The following is a 23,831-nucleotide window of genomic DNA, read 5'->3' as shown; positions in this document are numbered from 1 at the left end:
GTATGGGGAGATCCCTGATGATCTACGGCTGACAGTGTAGGCAGAGCTGATGGTGCTTGTTGTGCTATCACGGCGCTCGTTGAGTTGGTTCAGCATCGTAACCTCATTGACAGACAGCTCCATTATTCTGGGATTAGGGAGCGTAGCAGAAGAACCACCACTATTTTCTAGAATGGAGCCTGAGAGAAAGGTTACAGGGAAGGAAAAGGTTCAGTTACCTGAGAAATTTTCACTTCGTAGTGTTCTTAGTGCCAAATACAGACATGCAAAGCCACCCCCAAATATTTTATGGGAATGATAGTGTATTTCTTTTGCTGCCAGTGAATTCAAAGCTTCTCCAGCATTATGTCCATATACAAAGAGCAAGAAGACTGAGGGGAGAAGACAAGAAGTCTCTGCTGCAGAGTCTTTGCAATGTGTACCCCACTGATACTCAGCTGCTGAGAAAGTGCCGCCACATGGGCTTCTCTCAGTAGGAAAATGTAGTACTGGTGTTCCTGAGCCACAGGGACAGCACATAGCTACAACCACAGATGCTCGCTAGGACAGATGCACAGCAGTCAGGGATAGGAGGCTGAGAGCCCGAAAGTTGACATTCAAAGGCTCTCCCCAGAGTACACCAAGAAGCTCCAATATACTAAGCCCCAAGGTTTAGTATAACCGAGGCCCTATGCCTTCGGACTTCCTGGCAAAGTTAAAGGAGCACTGAAGGGATCACAAAAATGCCTTTATCAGGAATCCCCAGCCAGTGGGAAACTAGCATATGAAGCCTTAGGCAACAGCCAGGAGCTCTTGAAGTGACGAAAGGCCTGTCAGAGCAAGATCAGGGATAGAGGACTTGTCTGGATTGCTGCTGTGCTCCAGCCGTCTCCAATGCAGGAGGCACATTGGCCCTAGGGGAACTGTTACTGCTGGAACAAACTCAAACAGTCTTGCGGCTGCCACTAGGACAGATGTGGCTGCGTTCTGGGCCAGCCCAGAAACAAGGACACCAAAACCTCTGCCTCCCTTCATAGCTCTGTAGCACTCAGCATCTGGGCTTCTGTTGCACATCACCAGATGGCTGTGCTTACACCCAAGCTCTGCATTTTACCTGACATCTCTATCCAGCAAGGGCTGACTCAGAGGCAATAAGAAATGATCCTCCTCCAGGGCAGACTCTTGGTTATGAAACCTGAATCAGACTCTGGAGGGTTCCTACAGCACATGACCCAGGCCCAGGACTTACCGTTTCCTGAGATGGGAGGCAGCTTGGTATTTCTGGCTTGTGGAGCTGGGCTCACCCATGAGCAGGAATCCTTAACTGTCTTGAGTTTCTCTTTCTTCAGCTGTTCAAGTCGTTGCATCGTCGTCATGTGTTTCCTTAGGTGCAGGCTGACTGTCGAATTACCAGATGAGACTGTTGAGTCCACAACAGGAGCATTGTCATCCAATGCTGTCAGATCTCCCAGACTTCCCCCACTATGCATGTTCATTTCTACTCCACTGTCATTGTTGTTGGTGCTGCCAAGGGGTGACGGTTCACTGCTGCACGACGACTGGCCACCAGGACTGGACTGACACATCTTGGGGAAGGAAAAGAGAGGAAGTTGGGCAGGTGAAAACATGGATGGAAAGAAACTAGGAGCCCAACATCCCCAGCAGGCTCCACATGCTGGGCCCTATCCCAGGCTCTCCCCTCTCTTGTTACCCTGCTGCAGGATCTCAGCTCTACCAGAGGGCAGGGGCACCTTCCCTGGGGGAGGAGGGCAGGGCAGCACCCCACAGCTGGAAAAACTATGGTATGTTCAACTGGAGGACGGAGAGAATCCAAATGCTGCTGTTCCAAAAGATTAAAGACAGATGCTTCTCGAAGAAAATCAGCAAGTTACCCGGTTGTGCAAGGTATATTGCAGCAAGCACCAGCTTATCTAACATAAGATCAAGAAATAAGTATTTCAGACACAACGTATTTCTGTCTTTAAAATACCCTAACATATAATTAGGGTAGCTGACAAACTTCCCAGCCAGATAAAAACCTGGTTCACTGTTTTCAAACTCCCACTTGCAGATAAGGGAGATAAGCACCATAAATATTTATTTCATTTACATTAGGAATTGCATATCACATTGAGTAGTTTATTTGCAGCAGACACTAAATGGTCTGAACTTGCTGCTACCAGACAGGATGCCTTGGCTTCTCTGCTCCAGGCCCATGCTCCAGCAAAAATGGGAGTGCTGAAAAGGCAACATACTTTGCCTCAGGCCAAAGTGGGAGTGCAGGGTGATGCAGTGTTTTACTTTGCTCTGTAGCAGCCCTTATGGGCAGGGCTGACTGGCTCTGATGGCTTTATTGCCCTTAAATTGGGATGATAGAGATTGCAATCCCAGGATTTAATAGCAAGTTGAGATGCTGGGAGAAAGCTGTCAAACGAAATCCTCAGGCACTGTGTCCTCCCCCTTTCTGCACTCAAGCAAATATCCCCTGCCCCTCCCCATTGCTCCGCATGCCTCTGCCTGCACCCTGCAGGGGTTAGCTGGAGACAGGAGGTCTGCAGGAGACCATGCTTTATACAGCTATTTTAATACAAAGGATTTCTTTGCTCACCTTAGTACCGACTGTCCTTAGGAAGGTAGAGTAAGGAAGGGTAAGTGGGAATAAAGAACAGGTTGTTAGGACAAAGACAGCAGAAAGAGAAAGGACCATGTTAGTAAAAGGAGGAAGAGGGGAGTGCAGAATACAACACAAATTGCCAATATTCCCCCCCTCTCCTGTACCCCACCTTCCCTGCCTTCCCCTGTTAGGGGCCCAGATAAAAAACCCTAGGAGAGACTTCCCACTCATCTCTATGTGTCTGGGATAAGACCCAAAAATGGGTCAAAACAATGGCCCTCGGAGTGATGGGAAGCAGTGAAACATCTCACCCCTCCCACCACCCTGACCTTAACCAGGAAGCAGGAGTTGGACATGGGCCTGCCAGGTCAGATGCTGCCTGTTAGATGTGCACAAGTGAAGTACGCAGTGCTAGATGGGGAGAGCAGACAGGGGACATCCAACCCATGGCCCTGCTGCCAGAAAGACTGCTTGGCTGCAACCCCGGGAGCACAGAGCCCTAGGAAAACAACCTCACACCTTCAGGAGAAACAGGGTGGGGAGCTGTGATTGTGTCCGTGTTTTCATAGGGAAAAAAATAACAAAACACATGGAGGAAGAGTATTAGAGAGAGGTCATTCTGTCCAGTGGTTCTCACACTCAGTTTTTGTAACCCAACACAGAGCCTCCTCACAGTAAAACTGCTCCTTTAGTCATTTAAAGACACTTTGGATGTGAAAATCCACAACTCCCCCAACTGAAACATGCTGCTATTAGTAATTTGTCCAACAACACATCCCTTAACATTTTTGAGAAAAATCTTTGTAGCTTCAGGGCATGTTGTTTCATAGGAATAATAATCTTTTAGCCTGGATTCAGATCAACAAAATATGTACTTTAGAGCTCAGAGTCCTTTCAGCTCTAGTGAGAAGTCTGGGGACAATGGGAACACCCTCCTTTGCAGGTGAAGGTCTTTACTGCTATACCCAGACCATACGCTGCCCTCCTGTAAGCTGGTGCAGCAGACCAGAACTTTTGGGTATGAAGGTGAAGAAAAACATCAAAAGGCAAGTGACTTGTGTGCCGCAATGATCCATCTCCTCCACCAGCAGTGGTGTGCTGAGGAGCAGGTGGGCTCCCTGTATGGGGAGGAAGAGACTTGAGTGTGTTTGGACCCATCACTGTACACACCTCATTAGCACCATGTAATTGCCTACTAAGGAGGTGCTGTAATGGCCAGAAGGCTGATAAATGGTCTTTGCTTAAGCTGATGGCCACTCATGGGGCTGTAAAGCATGACAGACAGTTGACTGCAAGCCTGTACTCTGTGGGCCACGGCATTGCTCCGATGTTTATTCCTGTTTTCACTTCTCTGCGTCATCATCCCACTACAATTTTCTGTGGCAGTAGGGAGTCATGTGTTCCTGTACACTATAATACTCCCATACTTTGAGCAATCTGCACTACGTGACCTTGCTGGAGCAGGGAGGTTGGATTAGACAATCACAAGAGGTCCCTGCCAACCCCAGAGATTCTTTCTTCCGAGTATGGAACTGAAATTGCTTTAAGATCCCAACAAAAGTAAACCAGCTACTTTTATCCCCACTCGCTTCATCAGACAGCCCACAACAAAGTTGTGCCAGGAAAACTGCTGTGCAGCAGCAGCCTGGAAAGAAAAACAGTGAAAGATACAGGGAGGAGGAGAAAAGGGACTGCTTAAGCCAGGACTTCTGCTTCAAGTGTTGCTCAGTTTAAAACGGTGAGTTAGGTAAAGCTCACTTGACCACAACACTCCTGAGTCTTCCTGACTCAGCACAGGGAGACCAAGCTCAACACTGGGCATCACGGAGCCCCCATGACTACAAGAGTGGGCATTTGTGATGCTGGGTAGGAAGGCACAAAATGTACTGGCCTGTTCTGTGACTTGAAGCTTCATCTCTGGACATAAACTCTAGGGTGTTGGCAGGTGAAGGGAAACTGCCCAGAGAGGTAAACGGCATGCAAATACTTCATGTCCTCGTGTTGGAGAAACTAGGGGCCGCATAATTTCTACCAAGAGCAACTGCTCTTACCACAGAATTCTCCGTCTTTATCGTTTTGACTTGTAAGCAATCCTCCATGCTCCTTGTTGTGCTGTTGGCCTCGGGGCTCTCCTCTGAAACCTTGCTGCTCTGCTTGGCACTTGCCTCATTGTCCCCATTTTCCTTGAGTGGAGGTGGCCTTGGGTGAACATCATTGCGCTGCTTCTTCGTGACGTGGGCATCAGGCCCATGCACAGTCTTGACGTGTTTCCTGAGGGAACTAGGGTCTGTGTACCGCTTCGTGCAGCCAGGGATTTTACAGACGTAGGGTTTCTGTCAATACAAGCAAATCTTGGGTTACATTTAGAACAAGTCCAAATATTCCAGCGTATGGGCCAAGCAAATACAATGAGCATAGCAGCTGGCAGCAGCAAAATGTGGAGCATCTGCTCTGCAGGATTCTGTAAGACTGGGATCTCTAAGATGTGATATATGGACTGCTGCTGATCCACACAGACCTGGCCAGTCATTTTATGTTGGCTAAACACCTTGTTTTCAGTTTCTGGATTGAAAGACAGCTAAGAATTCACAAAATATTTTCCTAAGATTACTTTCCCATGTATGTGTTTGCCTGGGTGGCCACAGGAATGTTTCCTGATTATGGATGGGAGGGAGGTGATGTAGGGGACTGGGCATAACACATTCTCTCTGCTAAGGTGGGGTCTACACTGAGAAAATATCTGAGATCTTCTGGCTGATGGAATTCCAGGGAAACCAAGCCAGACTGGATTCACCCTACTCAATCTATCATACAACTCCAGCACCTGTCACCTTGAAATCTGTTATTGTGCAAAACAAACCACAGGCATGCAATGCTTTTTTCAGACGATAGCACTCTAGTCCCGAATTCATGAATCATTGATTGCCACAGGAAAACAAGGCTGAAGCCATGCTTCTGAAAACAGAAGTCAGCGAACAGATAGTCTTCTTCTTTTAACTTTTTTTTTTTTTGAGTTTCCAATTCCAAAGTGTATTAGTGCTGCAGTTGTTTGAGCTGGTTCTGGTGCGCTGGAAGCTCTGAATTAATGACAAGTTCCACTTTCAGCCTCACAGCTACTCCAAGTATTTTTCTGCCAATGCACTAGGATAGGTCCATGAAAAAAAAAAGAAGGATGTTGTTTGAAGGCTACCCTAAATGACCATTCCTATTCTCTTTTTTTATCTGTTTTGTAATTTCATCCAGAATCTTAAGTGTAAAAATACGAAGGATTATATATTGTTTGGAGAAAGCCAACATCATCACACAAAAAACATTGGAAGTCTGTTTTTTATTCAGTAGCATGCTTCATGAATGATCTTGGCACATCACTTGAGCAAACTAAATCCTTGTGACACTCCACTGATGTAAATATTAAATATATTTTAAGGCTCGGTATACCAAAGCATAGAAGGTAAAATAGTTCATTTATGAATCTCATGCAACCATTTAGCATTATAGCAATTATGGTAATTAGGGTAACACAATCACTGTTGCTTGGACAGCAGACACTCCACCTACATTACCACCCTCTTCATCAGGCCATAGCTCCTGCAAGTGAACTGAGCACAACTGCTGTTTTATTGGCATGCCTTCGTATATCCCACGTTACCCAGGTTTTAACATCTAATGCAGTGTATGCCCTAGTGAAGTTAACAATTTGGATATCTCAGATGCCTTCCTCCTACTCCCATACACATACAACATGACACTTCTTAGGGTGGGAGAACCGGAGGCACTCAGCAAAAATGAATTTCTGCAATTTTACCCGTGTTTAGCTTGAATTGGAGAAAATGTCACTCTTGAGTCTTTGGCTGGCTATGAATTTGTGCCAGTTTTTTGTGTATGCACTGGAGACCGGTTATGGGAGGAAAGCCCTTTTCCCAGGAGTAACTTTGAAGGTATCCCCTGAAGGGATTCGTATAGTCACTGAAAGTTTAAAATGAAACAGCACATAGGACATTTCAGCAGTCAAACAAAAGCCAGTGTGGTAATACATCCCAAGCCTTGAACTGCAGCACGGTTGGACCATACACCTACATCCTACTACAGAATGATGGAGACAAATACAGGGAACCTGGAACTTCTCCCTTAGAGGACTCATGAATGACTAACTCTGAAACTGTAGTGTATCCCATGTTAACAATGCAAGCTGAGGGAAATATGTAGTAGGTACTTAGGAACCACGATAAAGTTATTGATGGGTAATGAGAAATATCCACAGCCACAAACTCCTGCTTTGCATCCATGTGGTTTTGAGAGCCAAGGTCGCAGTGCAGTTTGCTATCCCACTTGTCATGGCCACAGCTGATTGCAGGACTCTCACCTGGGACTGCTGCCCAATGCAGTGAGCTTTGCCATGAGGGATGCCATCTGTCGCAAAGGATCATTTTGTATGTTCCTCAAAAAAAGGATGTCAAATATATGGCCCAGAGAACCATTACACACAGCCTACAGATCTCCCACAGGTCTTGAAGCATGCCTGTTTGCATTAAGAAAGGTTGAACAGCAGCAGTTCAGCAGTGAGCGTGATTGCAAAATGTAGGATCATGCAGTGCCATGTAGTTCTTGTCGTAAGGCTCAGCTGGTCTTGTACAAATCCTCCACTAGTGGCTATGATGTTTCTGCATCTGAGAAGGCTTTGGCATCCTCCAGGGAAAGCAACAGCTGAGGATGAAACCTCTATCTGTCACCTGAGTCTTTAGTATGTCTTGCTGGATGCAGCCTGTGCCAAGTGTCAGCATGTTAGATCATGGTGCACCGTAGACAAGGAACTGGCTGCTCCCCCTACAGCCTCACCTTCTTGCACAATGGGAACACAAAGAAGCAGACCTTCAACTGTGTCCAAGCTCTGCTCAGAAAAAGTGAGAAGTCATCCCAAATCTAGTGCAGTTCCTGATCTGGATCACTTGGGAAACTGATTCCATCAAAGAAATGACATTTAATAATACAGCCAAAGCCAAAATTCTGCATGTAGGGACATGGGGACACGAGGTGGCCCAATAAGAAGTGAAACTCTGGCCTGCCTAGGAAAGATCCTGGAAAAGCTCTAGGGAGCAATGCTCAAGTGATCTAGGGGCAAAAACCAGCTCAGGTACTGCTTCAGTGTGAAGAAACTGGTCAGAGTGAGTCTCTATCCAGCACTGAAAGTTGTACCAGTAGGCTTGATCTATCCACATGAGAATCCTCAGGGATGGGAGAGAGATGTAAAATTGATTTAACGACAGGAAAAAATGCTGCAGTAATGGGAATCTTCAGTGGCTTGATTGACTTATTTAGCTTATGAGAAAGAAGATGGAGAGTGACTTAACACTGTAGTGTTATGAGGTGGAGTTGGCAACAATAAGAGGGACATTGGATCCAACACTGGAGAAAGGCAGAGAAAGCATCCAGGGCTGGAATACAAGCAATTTATAATACCTGAAGTGTGAGATTAAATCACAGCTGCCTACCTTTCAGGGGAAGATGCATTAACAGAGAGAAAATGATGGTTTAGTCGAACACCAGTCACTGGGATTGAAGGTTGCTGAGTGAACTGGAGGTTGCACACCGTGTTGGTCCCTCCTGGCCTCAAGGTTGGTGTAGCCTTAAACTAGTCCTAAACTATCCAGTGCCAGTGTGGATATGGATTAATTTTAACCTGTGTCCTTCTGGGGAGGTGACTGAGTGGTGAAGGACAATTCTGACATTTGGGTTCATACCCAAACCAATTAAAATAACACTGGGATCTGGGTCATTCATTGGGTACATCTCAGCATCACACAGCATGGAATGGTATCCTAGACTTCAAGTTCTTAATCTGACTCTAACAGAATCTTTGAAACCTAAAAAGCTTTGGTTATCACTGGTTCCTGTTATGCCAGATATAGAAATACTCCCAACAAGCCCTTTGTAGACACAGCATCACTTTAAAAAGCTGTCACCCCTGTCAATTGTGTTCCATTCTCCAATAGTCTATATTTAACTGTTGCAAATTAGGCTACACACTGAATTCTTCATGGCTGCAAACACTATTAGAACTTTGGAGTGTTGTTTTTTCTTTCCCTGTCAGCTAATTAGTGGTAATATAAATTTCAATCGTCGGCTGTGGTTGATTGCAACAGACCATCACATGCGTTACAATAAAGGCAATTTCCTCTGCTCCGCAACTGCTAATACTAAGTCTTAATTAGCCAAGGTTAACAAAGCATTGCATTGTGCTCTATCATTGTACATCAAACGATGGAAGGAGTATTATTTCCAGAGCGTCAGGATCCAGAGTAGCAGTTATACTACTGCAAGTCTGTTCCACAGTAATATTAAACACCACATGCACAACTGTACAATCCTATTTGCACTATTAAGAATTATAAATTTGGAAAATTCATGTTTTAATTTCCAAACCCAATTAAAAAGTTTGCATACTTTAACATCTGTTTATGATTTTAAACATGGCTTTCATAAATATAAAGCTAATGTGGTCTGGCTCTCCAGCAAAATAAATCTCATTAAAAAATAAGAAAAACCTCTCATTACAGTAGGTTTCTTTTTACATGAGTCCAGCGTGTAAAGTGTATGTTTATTGTCAGCAAAATAAAAAAACCCTAGCCTCCGTTGAGCTGTGGTGAGCCCAGGCTTACCTCATTGGAATGTGTCCTGTTCTGGTGCTTGGCTCTGTCTGAGGCATTGGAAAAGGCTTTATTGCAGCCTTCGTGTTCACAGACATAGGGTTTTTCTCCAGTGTGGGACCTCAGGTGTGTCTTTAAGTTCTCCAGGCGGGAATAGGCTTTGGAGCAACCCTCAAACTAAAATAAAAAAAACATAGGAAGAGTGATTAATTAACCAGAGAAATTCTACTTTCCCCCTGCTTAAACCCTTCTCATCTGTTTCTCATTCTTCCTTTTTTCCTTCCCTTTAAAGGACTTGTGTTTTAGGGAACAACATCCACTTTGTTGGGAGAACTCTCTTCCCTAGGCTGGCTGAGAGTTTCAGCAGTGAGTCATATTTAAGGTGCTGCTTCTTGTTGGGTACCCACCTGACATTTCAACAAGAGACTCTTTTATCCAGCAGGGTTGAACACCCCTCCACTCCTACAAGGGCTCTCTTAGCCCCTCCTGCCATCTGTCCGCAGCTAACACACTCAGAAACAGAGGACCTCTCCCTCCCACCAGACAACTGACAGCTTCTTGACAGTGTGACCAGCCTTGCAACCTCACTAGCACCAGCACTAGAAAGGCCAGACCATTCTCTAACACACAAGCAGAAATCTAGCAAGATTTGAAGTTTCCCAAATTACAGCTTGGATCTACCCTTGGAGGATGCTGTGGTCAGGTGATCTGACATTGCCAGTTTCAAAAACAAAACTCTCAGTCTTGAAGACAAATGGATATTTGGATGACAGAACAGGCCAGGAAGCTTCCTACTGGAAGGAACCCAGTTGCCCACACAATGAGAAGGAGCAGCTTAGGTGACATGGTGAGGCTTTGGGTGATGTTAAGTCCTGCCACCCTCCACTCTGGCTGGGCTGAAGGCTTCTGCCTGCACCTGTCTGCAGCATGGGACGGTTTCACCTCAAACCAGGAAAGCCATCCTAAACACTTTTTGACCAAACAAGTGGGAACTTACAAACACTGGAAGAAGTTTTAAGAAATGCAAGGTTCTCTTCTAGCTAAATGCTGCACTCACTGGTCAGCTAGGAGCATTGAAAAGCCCATGTTGCACTTCCTAAGCAAGCACCTTAAAACACACTTTAAACAACAAGTAGTTTCTTCTGTTGTAATGTATGCAAGCCTCAAGGTACTGCATTTTAGTCAGATCACTCAAAATCGTCTGCAAGTTCAGTCCAGATGTGACAGGACTTCACATAGCTATGTTTGAGTCTTGGCATCACAGCAGGACAGGTCATGAAAAGTGTCTGATTACCCTGTGGGCAGCTGTGTGGTTCTATGGGTCCAAAGATCTGGCCCTTTGGAGCAGAGGTCAAAAGCAGGTACATGCAATAGCAACAGTACCTGTCTGTACTCCATGGGCATAGGACTCATCTCCACTGCTAAGGGGTAAGGCAGACATGCAGCCCATGAAACCCATTAAGCGTATGGGTACAGGCTGATCCCATCTAACTTTGTTGTGCTGGAAAAGAAGTAGGGTTACTTAAGCTTAATTTTAAGGTCTACAATAGGGATGGTGGACTTAAAGCAAACTTGCTCCACTTTCTTGAGATACCCAGTTGTGTTCAATGACAGTAGGAGCATCCTGCAAGAGCTGATTTCTTCCACAGCTTTGTCAGGGTGGGTTGGATCCAGTATCTCTTCTTCAGACAACTTTAGCCCATTTAGCCCACAGAACATGCCCCAGCTTTGAGGTAGTAGGGTATATCCCTTTCTTCTCTTGCCCTGTACAAAGAGTCCTTTACAACTCAAGTTGCTTACAGTTATTGGAATACATAATTCCACTTGCTGGAAAACAAAGGGAACTCAGCATGAGGCAACTTATGCGTCCATTCTGGTTTTGCTAGATACTGACACAAAAATGCACAATCATTAAGAGCAAAAGTGCAGAGGCCACATTTTCAAATAAGATCCTCTCAGCAAAGCACCCCGTGAATGTTCAAAGCAGTCGTTCTCACTCTTACGTGTGGATTTGATTATGTCAGTGGGAGTTCTGGCTGTCATCTGTTGAAATAATCCTTGACAAAATCCCAGGCTGCAACTGGGCTCATCTGTAGCTTTATGCACACCACAAACTTCTTGTGTGAAACAAATGGCACTTTGAAAAAAATCACTGACAGACCCGGTGGTGCTCCAGTTCAGGGAGAGTTGCTGCAACACAGCACACGTGGAAGGACTGCAGTTCTCCAGGAAGCAGAGGACGACTTGAGACTCAAACACACACAACCTTGCTCTAGTGTGACACAGCTGAGGCTTGAAAGAGGTAGGATTGTGCAGCAGTGCTTTTTCCTGCTCCATTACAACACTGAAGAGGATGCAGTCCCTGCTGCTTTTTGTCTTCCGAGCCCCTCTACCAGCAACAGCCAGGCAAGACTTTATCTCACTGCTTACTTTGTAGCACAACGATGATCAATATCCCTTGATACGTTTAAGGAAGACTGGTAACAAAGGACATAGCCTTCTGCCCCAGGGAGTTTATATTCTAAATTAAATGAACACAAGGCTGGAAGATTGATAAAGTAAATCATGTAGCAAGCAAATCGTACACATCCTAATATTTGTAAGCAGGAGTTGGGGCAGAGCCAGGGAGGGAGCAGGGCTGGAAGTGACTAATGCAGAAGAAGAGGAGGAAGATATGGGAGGAGGGCTCAAACATCTGCTGAGCAGAAAGAGAGACTCATCCCTGAGACTCTGGGGAGTGGAACGGCGTAATGCTGACAGTGGAGGAGGCATGAAAAACTGGCAGGAGGAGAAGGCAGGGAGCAGAGGATATCAAAAGACAGGGATGGACCTTTAGAAGGAAAAAGGGCTGAAGCGTGTATGAAAAGAGATGGTGAACACCTCTTCAACCAGTTGGTCACAGCCACTAAACTCTACAGCTTGCTTCTCTTCTGTGTCCCCCATCAGGCATCCTTGGCTTCCCCATGTCATGCAGGAGTGGGGTGGGAGACTCCATGTGTGAGGACAGATAAGCGCTTTAATATCTTGAGGTCGAGGTGGAGATGAGCCCTGCTCTCCCATGTGCTAGAGGAATGGTACCTACAGGGCTGAGATACAAAATAGCACTTCATGCTTCTTCTCAGTGTTTAACACCAGGTACAGTACCTCTTGCATGCAGAAGGTCTGGGGACTGAGCATCTCTTTGGGTTTAAGCACCCAAGGGTTGACCTCACCTCTGGACTAAGAAAGCAGAGGCAGGAGATGTTGGCCCAGCATTCCAGGCTGGAAACAGGCTTGTGAGAACACTTGATGAGGGAAACTTGCAGCCCCAGCAGCAGTACTGTGTGATTCTGAGTTAGGCATGATTAGGATTAGGTGGTTCCCCACAGCATGGTGTTACTGGATTTCCTTCTTGGACATAAACAACTAAATTGGCTGCTTTTCCACCTTAAGTGATTTGAGTCACTCTGGATCTCTCAGGTGAACCCATTTTTGCCTACTAACATATTGACCACCCTCCTTCACCACTTGTCCTGTCCCCATGGTGTAACCTGCAAGTAGCTATAATGCTATCACAGACACAGACCGCTGCACTGGCCCTGAGCACAGTGCTAGCAGGTACCTTGGGAGAGCCCTGCTTGCAGCCGTGCTTGTGTCTGCACACACATTTCTATGACCACCAAAGTCCAAGGCCCACTTGCCAAGCTGAGATGTACTACGTGTCCCTGCCAGCTCACCGTGCACTTGTGTGGCTTCTCTCCGGTGTGCCTTCGCATGTGCACCACCAACATGTACTGAGCCTTGAAGGGCTTCTGCTCCCGTGTGCAGTCCTGCCAGCGGCAGACAAACTCCTTCTTCTCCCCATGGATGTGATCATTGTTGATGTGCTGGTAAGAGAGAAGGGAGAAGTAGGTCACTCCTAGAAAAGCTGTTGCCAGCAAAGCACTCACGGTACAATGAAAGCCTCCACAGTGCTTGTGGTCCAGCACTGCACCTGGGTCCCAGGTGCACAGATAACACCAGGGACACAGGAGCCAGCTCTGCAGTCTGGTGTGTCCTCCAGGAGAAGGTGCACAGCACCCAGCATGCCGGGCACTGGGTCCAAAGCAGCCATAAGCAGGAAGTTTGCAAAAACAATGGGGACCCATAGTGCCAGGGAACAAGAAGCCCTCTTGATGTCTCTGGGGCTGCCTGATGCCACTGCTAGAGAGGATGATGGAGTCATTTTTATCTTTGCTGAACCTTTCTGTGCCACATTTATGCAGCTGGGACCCTTTCCTGGCATGCTGCTGGACCATGGGGGAGAGGAAGAGACAAGCTTCAGTTAGACTCACGATCTTAAAGGTCTTTTCCAACCTGAATGACTCTGTGATTCTAAGCCTGCTTGTGCGTCAGCCCATATGCTGGCCCTAAGACATCCACCTGCTGCCCAGCACTGGAGGCTAGCAGGAAATGACAACATCTGCGAGCTACGCGCCAAGGAAAGCTCGGCAGCCTCAATTACTGCTAATTACTTGCGTCCCTGAAATCCTGTGCTGGGGTGGTGAAAAGCCAATCCCAGAACGTTGCCTTCCTCCATCCTGGGAGGAAAATGAGAGCCACTTTTTCCCAGCCCAGGGCAGATGAAGCCCTGCTGAAAATAAACAGAGCCGGAGATGAGCCCATCAGCAGCGCTGTTCCCGTGGCAGCCCTGTCTATCTGAATGGGGTCTTGCTGCCAAAAATAATGTCTGTCCTCGCTCCTGTGTTTTCAGCAGACGTTCTCTGACAGGAAATCCTAAAATAAACCACTTTGGGTTTGGGTTTTGTTTTGGTTTTTTTTTGCACTGAGATTTTTTTCCAGTGCCCGCCTTCATCTCCCTGGCCAAGGCCAGGCACAGATGTTGCGGCCTAGGATAAGGCTTTCCTGGGGTGGCGAGGCAGCATGAGGACACAAAATCACATTGAAACAGAATCACTGACCTTCATGGTCCCAGCCGAATCCAGCCCCAGTATTTTATGTGCAGTGGCGCAAGCCTTGGGACAGGGACCTACTGCTTGGGGCACCAGGTCTACCCAGGGACAAGGTGCAAGGTGGTAAGCTGGTCCATCAGGCACCATGGGTAAACACTGAGAGCCAAAGCTGCACGCTGGGAGGGTGAGGGGAGGCTGGGTTTGGACCTCAGCTGCCTATACGTCTGGTTTTATAATATAACATTGGTGTGAGATTTTAGCCTCGGTGGAAATCTGGTAACTCCCCAAGAGACCATGGACATACTAAACCACATCCAGACCAGACTGGGAAGATACATCTCCTGGCTCTGTTTGCATGGGAGTCAGTCCGACTTGCAACCAAGACTACGCATGGCAATGCTAGCAGTTGGGGAGTACACAAGCTCACTGTTTGGTCCTGTTTGGGCCAGAGGAAGACACATTCATGGGAGGGGGACTGCAGCCTCTCTTCAGGCTGATTAACACACTGGCAACATCTGCTTCCCATCACACGGTGGAGGAGCAGTTGCACAACTTACCACTCTTCAGCTATGGCTCCATAGACCCCATCAAACCCCCACCTGGCTGGAGGCTTTGCTTAGGTTTCTCCCAAATTAAGCGTGACCTTTGAGGCTGGGAGAAGCAGTGCTGCTTGCAAAAATACGTCCTCACTCCTGCTGCTCCCTGTTGACACTTGCTTTTCTTACAAGCACATTGTACACTATATATGGAGAACGGACCTTCCACACCCAGGTATTTTGCTCTGCAGACAAACTAGTTTTTCCATGCATGGTGGGATGCCACCTTCTCAGAAGTTGGCCCATAACATCTGTATTTCATTTTCATGTATATTTTGGTCATCCCAAATCCGCAACCCCATGTTCCTAGTAACCATAGTACAGAAGCCTCTGTTTTTATAACCTTCCAAATTTAGGAAAATCTTAGACATTCTTTCAAATATTTTTCTTTGGGTTTTCTCTGGAAATAAATTGTGCTGAGCTGCCTGGATCTGCCCTGCACTTTGCTCTGGGCAGGGGTAAAGAGTTTTTCTTATGTCTGAGAGGAAAACGCACAAATACTGCTGAACAAATATGAGCCCAGCCCATATGACAGGGCTGCTGTGGTTTAACCCCAGAAAAGCAACGCCCTGTGGCATGCAGTATGCAAGCCATTAAGCACCTTATCACTCATTTGGTCCTGAAAACCATTTCCAAATCTGTCTGTACTCAAGGACTTGGTGCACTGAACCAGTGACTTCTGCAAGAGGTGGGCAGGTGCTAGCCTTAGATGGAAGAAGAGCACATGCCCCAGATTATCATTTAGAATGTGGTCCCTCTGGGCTGACAATGTTTGTGTGCTGAGCTTGGGGAAATGGAGACTAATGCCTACTTGGTGGTGTCTAAACATAACTAAAATGAAGATATATAAAAAAGGATGAGAGCAGACACGAGCCCTCAGGAAGAAGGCTACACATGAGTTGTACATGGGTGGCCCCTAGCTGGCTTGGAACCTGGCTGAGGCAAGGAGCAGAAGGCTGAAGGGAAAGGAGAAGGTAGCAGGTCCTGTCACAAAATTTGCTCATCCCAAGATTTTTCTGCAAACAGCAGCATTGCCGGGGCTGGTGAATTCCCAGTAGCTCTGGGCTGCCTTCAAACAAATGGGGCTCACACCACAGACCCAAAATGAGGACTGGGAGGGTGCTGGGCTGGTGGCAGGATGGGGCTCAGACACAGTTCATGTCTGATTTTACAGGCACTCACTCAGAGTTTGAGTGATTTGTTGACCCCAGAAACCAAAGGAAACCAAATGGTGGATTCTCAGGTGAATCAGAGCACACAAAAGGTTCTTGGAATTAATTAGAACTGAAAATCTGATTAATGACTTGGTCTGGGAATCCTTCAGAGAGCACTTTTGACACTGGTTTGGGGACATCACTGTGATTACAGAAGCCCTATTTCCCAATTTTTTAAAAAATCAACCCACTTTCTATATTTTGTGCCCTGATAGAGACTCTGGAGCATGTCTCCAGACTCTGGAAGTGCTCTATTTTTGTGGGAGAGATGAGCTGAGCAGGTTAACAGCCCTTAAGTGATATGGCTCCACAGTTCATGTCACAGCAGCATAGAAGACTTTCATGGCTTAGACAAGGACTAAGGACAGTATGGGTGATCCCTGACCCACAGCTAGTGTAGGTACATGGGGAGGCTCAGCAAATACGGCCAGCAAAGAGGGAAGGGCTCAGGCTCTTTCCCCATTTTCTGATCAGGTCCCCTGCACAGAGCCTTCTGTCATTCGGTTGTGCACGAGGGAGACGGAAACTGCAGGCTCAGCAGCTGAGAAGAGAGCACATCAAATAATCTATGAAAGGCTTCTTGCAGCTAAACTCGGGAGCAGTGACCTGCTTTGGCAGTGTTTACACACCGTATCTCTGATTTGCACCTTTAGTAGCTCCCAGAGTGAGCTCTGGCTGTACAGCAGCTAGTGATAAAAAATGAGGACAAGTGCACAGAAACCCAAATTTATCACTGGGGTTTCCTCCCAACCATTACTCACATGGACGAGCTGCTCTTGAGTGTCATATTCCTTCGTGCACCCTTCCCAGTGACAGTTCGTCTCATAAATAACCTCAGGCTCCTGTTTACATTCATCCTTATCTAGATCTTCTTTCAGGTCTGTCAGATGCTCCTGCAACACACAACGGTGCATTGTATAAGGCGAACTTCTTTCATCTGAATTCTCCCGTCACTCATAGATTATAGGGCAGGTATCAACTGATCACAAAACTGTGCTCATTGTGGCAACACAACATTCTTGATTACTGTGAAATAATGAGTAACAGAGTTTTGGTAGAAATGGATCAGAGTTAATGACAAGATGCGAAACACCCTGAAGCCATGGTCTCAGCAGTGCCTGGCTCCAGCCAGGTAGTGGGCAGTCCCAGGAAAGTCTTTTGACCTTTGTGTTCTTTGCTGGAGCAAAACTTCTAATCAGGGGGCAGTGGGGAAATACGAGCATGAAGAAACAACAGAGCAGTCAGAGCCTCATGGTTACCACACTCACCTGATGTGGGTTGTGGAGAGAGGTTTCTGTTTTCTGCATCTCTGAATAGATGAGAAAGTTATACCTAATTCTTATCCAAAGATTTATGCCTGCAGAGCGCTCCACAAAGACAAAGTGGGGAGCCCTCAAAGCACTCCTCTGAGACAGGGAAATTCGGGAAGCTTGAGCAAGACCCAGTGAAGAGTGGGTTGCAGAGCAGAGCTCTGGGGGCTATGGACTCATAAATGAGTTGCTTCACTGCTGGACAGGGTGTGAGCTCTCTCCTTAGCTTCTCTCTCTAGCCAGCTCCTCAGTGCTAAATGAAGCACTGAAGATTTTTGTTATGGCTGCTCTGATGATTAAAGCATGGGCAGCTACACCACAATATAACATACAACGTAATTAGTACAATTCAGAGGTAAGGACAACTGTTGGCTCTGCATGCATCAGACACTTTCACTACTGTCAAGCAATCAGCAGCCAACATTGGCTTAGCAATTTAGCACTACAAAACCCTGCAGATTTTGACCCCCTTCATTCCTTTTCCTCCCAATTACTACTACTGCTTACCACAGAGCATCCTGCCTCCAGGATGTGACTGACCATATCAGACGCTGTTCCTCTTGATCTGCTGCTCCAGTTGGCCCCATAAGTGCGTAGACACAGCTAGACCTGTTTCAAACTGCTTCTGACCTGCCCAAACAGACCTATCTGGCTGCCATCTCCTTCCCCACCAACACCTTTGCAACGCCTACTGAGGGGCTGCCATGAGTTAATGACATTATATGATTTGGGAAGTGAGAGGTACTGTACAAAAGTTCAACAATTTTCATTAAATAGCTCATGACATACATGCCAGCTCTGACTTTTCAATTCACAGGTTAAGATATGGAGAAAAAGAGATTTGTTTTAATTAGCTCTTAATTTTTTAAAAAAAAAAAAAGTAAGGAGGCTCTTGTAGTGATTTACAGAAAGACTTCTGGAGATTCAAACTGTGTCAAAGCCCAGAGCAATAGCCTGAGAAAGTTCAAAGAGCAATTCATTTTTTTTTCCCCAGCAATTCCTATTTGCTTGAGCTGTGAACATTATTCGAATATTATTTTTGTTGAAAAGTTTCTCTCCAGGCAAAGTGCGGTCCCTGGAAAAGTGAAATTTTCTGCTAAAAATCTTGTTTTGCCAATATTTTTATCCTTTCTTTTGGAAAAATGGTATTGAAATAATTTTAATTTATTGAAGAGGATTGCGTAGTTTCATTTCTGTCAAGTTCAACATTAATCTGAATCTGTACTGGAGCTACTGTGGTATCACAAGAGCACACTAATTCAGGTCTCTCATGCCTGGTGCTCCACTGTGTTCCACAAATCTTGTCTGGATTGCATTTTTTGTAGTACAAGCCGTCATGGGAGGTACTGTCTGGCCAAGGATTTTAAACACCCAAACCACAACTCACATGAGTCGTTTCTAGTACAGCATTTCCAAAACAAAACACACACGTGCATGCTTTTTTGGGAATGGATGAGCTTTATACTCTGCAAAAAAATGTATCAGTCAATAATTAACTGACCATAACTTTACAGCACAGTCTCCTGCAGAACAGGAATCCCCAAACTTAACAAGTTGCTACTGCTTAGACCAACTGAAGAGGAGACACCCACTATATTCAGTCTTTTAACCTTGCCAAGAATGGGCTGTCTCTTACAAGGTGCTTTCCAGTAATTTCCCAGTCAATACTGAAATGCTGCAAGACATGAAGCCTACGTTTCCCTTGGGGTATTACTTCACAGACTTCTTGTTAGGAACTATTTGACTATATCCTTCGCTTAATTTCACCTTGGTATTCTAATCAAACTTCCTTGCACCACTTTAAACTACTCCTCCCCTTCTTTCAGCACTTATTTCACATCTGACCCAGTGGATGAAACTCTGGGGCAAGGCTGCAGGGGTGGGCTGGGCTGATGCTACCCAAGCACTCCCTCAGGTGGGGCACACGCCTCTTCATGTTAGAGCACAGAACAAAGGATGACAGCCATTGAGGAGAGCAGCTCCTCTGCTATAGATGCTTTGAGAAAGCAGGTGATGGCTTTCAAATATTTTTTAATTTGCTGCAAGAAATAAACATATGGCCCTATTAGCCTGGGTGGTGGCCAGATTGTTTTTTTAGGGCATGTGTTTTTGCAGCAGCATGTAGATGCACTCCTAAACTCAAAGCTCCAGAGAGGTGCTTCTTTGCCCTAATAGTGCTGACTACAGCATGTTTATCTTTCCCTGATATGCTATCTTCATCAATTTTACCAACCCCCTGATGACTGCACACATTGCTGTCCCCATGCATCATGCTGAGACCTGCTCCTGAACCAGGGCAGAAGGAGAAATTTGTCATCAACTCTTCCATTCACTTGACAATAACATGGCCTAATATTTCATGAAAATGAAGTGCCCAGAGCACTCCTGATAGTTTACAGTTGTGATAAAGGACGGTCAGATGGATACTGTCAGCCATTAAACAGTTTGCAATCACAGAGCTCCAGAAAGAAAGCAAAGGCCTTTGGGCCCTTCTTGGTGTCAGATGTTGTGCCACCAGTGTAAAAGATGTTTCTAGGAGCAATTCCTTGTTGAATCAAGAGGTTGTCCCGCTTTTTGCAAGCTTTCTACCTACATGCAAGATTCCCTCATAATCTATGTTTGCTCAGAGACACTAATGCTGCTTGCTTTGCAGCACAGTAACCTCAGACATCATTTTTAAACTATCGCATTTGAATTATTTCCTCTCTCCTTTTCTTCTGTCTGAGCACAGCAACAACAAGCTGAGTCCCAAGCACCCACTGAATGCTTCATTCAGTCACTGTAGCTCTGCCCTGTACCTTCCTGGGCTCTATGCTCCAAGAGACACCCCACCTGCCTGGCAGACTTTGATGCCTTGCTCCCACCTGCAGCAAAAAGTGTCAGGAGTATCATTCCCAAAGACAAGAAGACCCAGCAGCTCACAGCTTCAGCCCCACAACATCTCTCGCACCAGGAAGGTTACCTGTGTGGTTGGGGACACTGGGGGCAAGCCCTCGACTTCAGTCTTGACCTTGCTGCGCTTGTTAATTACTGGATTGACTGTGCTGCTCACGGCTGACTCACTGCTCTGTTTGTTCTAGGAAAGAAAACCAGAAGATATGACATCAGGGTTTTGGATGAGAGACAGACTGCAGCCCAACTCCTCATTAAAAATAAACCGAAAAATCAGTGAAGGCTGAACCTCAGGAGTGGCTGGAGACAACAGAGTATTGGCCTGCTGGCCCAGGTTTCACATGAAAATTAGCCCATGTGGGTTTGTGCAAGGCAGAGAGATGGAAAAGAGGGAAGAGTCAAGGGCAGTATCAGCTTGGTCTTGCCGCTGCTGCTCCATTTCAGAGAGATCCAGGCCCTGTCAAAGCCTTCAAAACCTTACGCAACATCCACCAAAGCCATGATTTTATTTCTCAATACGATGAAATGATTTGTTGAGAAAATGAATTCCTGGGGAAAGAGGAGCTCTGGTTATGTGCGAGGGCTTCGACATGCTGGGTGCATGAAAGGCTATGTGTATATTTTGCTAAGATCTTAAAAAATTAGAACAAATTCAGGAGAAAAAACATCCCATTGTATGTGCATAAAATTGGAACTTTAACATTTTAAATACACTCTTGCTAATTACTCAAGATTGATCCTGCAAGTTATTAAACAGATGCATAACTCCTGTCAGTCACATTATTTTGGTATCCAGTTTCTAAGAAGACAACAAAGCCAGTCAATCACATAACCTTCAATAACAAACAGAGTTTGCAGCACAGCAGCCATGAGAAACACTAAAACAATAAACCAGTCTGAATAGTTCAGTATGATACAATTAAAACAGCAATTTGAAATGGGTGTGAAATAAGGTGAAGTAAGTCTTTTGGGGAGAAAAGCAATTGCAATTCAAACTTCCAAGGAATGAAAAATGTGAAGGAAAAATGATTAAAAATGTGCTAGACATTTTCACTAGCCCTGTGCATGTGAAGGGCTTGTGCATACATGCATATGCCTGTGTGAACTCACATGTAACTGCCAGGACACCTTTGACGTGCAGGATTTCGTACACATCATGGCATTCCTAGTTTTCAAAAGCTGGTCCCTGGTTTTGCAAACCTTAACCAAAAGCAGGGATACCCCAAGAGAGAAGCTATTGAAGAAGATGGAACGATAAGTGGAAAGGTTAGACATCTTAGGTAAGATGCACTTTGTTAAAGAGGAAAGGAATAAGGTGTGGAACATGGTTCACATCAGTAGAATAAAGGAAGGAAGGATTGATGAAGGAACTGATGAAGCTTGGTTCAAAGTGCTCAGGTGCTTATCTGGCAAAACACTCCAGCATGTGCCAATTTCCCTTGATTTCAACGGCACATAACATGTATTCAAGAAGATGTGCTGCCTGAGATGACCGTGCATACAATGGCAATGCTTTGATGAATCAAGGCCTTTGCTTCCTGCATAGGTAGGTACATGTATGTGCAAGGAAGGGAGGTGGGTGAAAAATTTGGCTATGACTAGTCCAGAAATGCTTTGCCAGGATGAGGAAAAAGCAATGTAAAGGAAGAGCATGAGTAAAAAGAGATGGGGTAGAAATCCCAAAGCCACCATGAAGGCCTCATCCCATGGAGGACATGCCCCCACTTCTCTGTGTGCTATTCAAAGAGAGAGCCAGGACAGCCATCCCTACCTGGCTGGAGTCAGAGATGCAGTTGCTGTTGCTACTGATCTGCGCAGGCGGTGGGTTGACAGAGATGACCGCCATGTGCTGACGTGGGGCGAAGGTTGGGGATGGCTGGATCAGGGGAGGAGTGTGTCCAAAGGCTGAGCTCAGGCCTCTCTGCTGGGTCAGGATCTGCTGGTACGTCACGGGGTTAATGGGGTGGGGGAAGCTGAATGCCGGGCTGCAGCAATAGGAAGAAGAAAAATGATGAGGAATTATTTTAAACAGTATTTCTCACATCAGCTAGCAAGTTTGGCTTCCTGGAGGCTCCAGGAGACAGGCTGCAGTGGCTCAGCTAGGTGTCTTCAATGCCACAACAAGCCTGACATCCTACTTTACTGTAAAGACAGGATTTATGTCATGTGTGCCTCAGCAAACTTGTGAACCATTTTGACCCATGTATCAGGCTGACTGTAATTTCTTTTCTTCCTATGTTTAAAAACAACCAAAGCCCTTGGCAGCGAGTGCAGAAGAGATGGGACTTGGACACATCTGGCTTTGCAACCCCCAAGGCTCCCAGGTTTTCCCAGGAAGACCTATTCTGCAGACTCGGAACCTTAGGGTTATGTTACTCTGGATATAAAAAAAAACAACATCACCTGGCTCACCTGGCACAGATCACAGCAGGGATGAGTAACTATCCATTTAACATTGTCCAAAACCATGCAACTTACTCTGCATTAAGGTGAGGGGAGTGCTGGCTCAGGAGACCGCTGAAATATGTCACCCTTCATATGTAGGCCACTGGTTCATCTCCAATCTAGGTCAGCGCTGACCAGACACACAACCAGCTCCTGGCTGCTTGGGAGCTAACTGGAAGCAACAGGTCTGAGCCAGGATGCAGCAGTTAAGAGCATTAAAAATGAGACTCTGCTTTTGGAAAGAAGGGGTTCACTCCAGGACTGAGTCCCCTTGGCAGAGATGGAGAAGCACAGGAGACGTTCTGTTCTCTGTACTCTAGGCACGTGACGCACAAACCACAGACTCTCAGCCCCAAAATTGTATATATTTGCCACCTTTAAGAGATGGCCACCCTGAACCTTTACCCTCACAATATTTTCTCTCACATCACTAACACTGCCCTTGGTGTACATGCTCAGAGAATGGGACCATAATTAGCAATATGCTTCATTTCCGATTTTGCTTTTAGGGAGAATACTTACTGCTTGTGACCATACAATTAGTATTTCTGTTCCAAACCAGTTAATGACAACTTGACCAAAAGAATAAAGGGCAAAAATCACTACAGTGTAAAAGAGCTCTGGGAGTTAAAAATGCACTGCAGCAAATGAGGTGTGATGACAGGCTGCTGCACAGATTTGTTATGTTACAGTGAAGTCTAAAAATGACTTTCTGAAGTGCCACTAGGATCTGGGTCTGAGCGGGTGAGAAAGGATTTCATTCCTGTCACTAAGACATTATTAAAATAATAACAAAAAAGTCTTTTCACCCTAAATTGCTGACAGTTCTCCTGTTATACATGTAGACCATTTTACAATTCCTAACAGTCAAGATACACTTTTAGAACACTGAGAAGAATTTAAAATTCTTTAGTATTACTTGATTATTTCCTCAGAGGCCAGTAACTGACCATTGGATCGGACTGCATTCTACTGATTTGTTGAAAATACCTGATGCTACCCTGAAAAGCTTAAAATCTGATTATAAGATGCGATAGGTATGCCTGGTTAATGACAAGTGAAGAGACTAGAAAAATACAATTACCAGACAAGGAATTGTAATTTGTTTAAGTTAGCATTATGTTTGATTTCACAGTCAATTTCTAAATGATGCTGCTGGATAAAGTAACTTATAAAATTAATGTTACAGTTACTAATGGCAATATC

The 23,831-nt window shown here is 45.7% G+C and overlaps 1 protein-coding gene across 1 annotated transcript in view; it reads right to left on the bottom strand.

The window, feature by feature from the left end:
• Window positions 1-23,831, bottom strand: part of GLI2 (GLI family zinc finger 2) — a 39,640-nt gene that overhangs the window by 2,324 nt on the left and 13,485 nt on the right. Inside the window, exons 4-11 of the mRNA XM_010024492.1 lie at window positions 21,952-22,165; window positions 20,251-20,364; window positions 16,740-16,871; window positions 12,954-13,103; window positions 9,250-9,414; window positions 4,645-4,926; window positions 1,229-1,565; window positions 3-179 (exon numbers count right to left, since the gene is read on the bottom strand). Coding sequence (XP_010022794.1) covers window positions 3-179; window positions 1,229-1,565; window positions 4,645-4,926; window positions 9,250-9,414; window positions 12,954-13,103; window positions 16,740-16,871; window positions 20,251-20,364; window positions 21,952-22,165 — 1,571 coding nt within the window. The remainder of the gene's footprint in view (window positions 1-2; window positions 180-1,228; window positions 1,566-4,644; window positions 4,927-9,249; window positions 9,415-12,953; window positions 13,104-16,739; window positions 16,872-20,250; window positions 20,365-21,951; window positions 22,166-23,831) is intronic.

The sequence above is a fragment of the Nestor notabilis genome, unplaced genomic scaffold (assembly GCF_000696875.1).
Source record: "Nestor notabilis isolate BGI_N333 unplaced genomic scaffold, ASM69687v1 scaffold17591, whole genome shotgun sequence".
Lineage (NCBI taxonomy): Eukaryota > Metazoa > Chordata > Aves > Psittaciformes > Psittacidae > Nestor > Nestor notabilis.
This window is presented reverse-complemented; position numbering and strand designations above follow the sequence as displayed.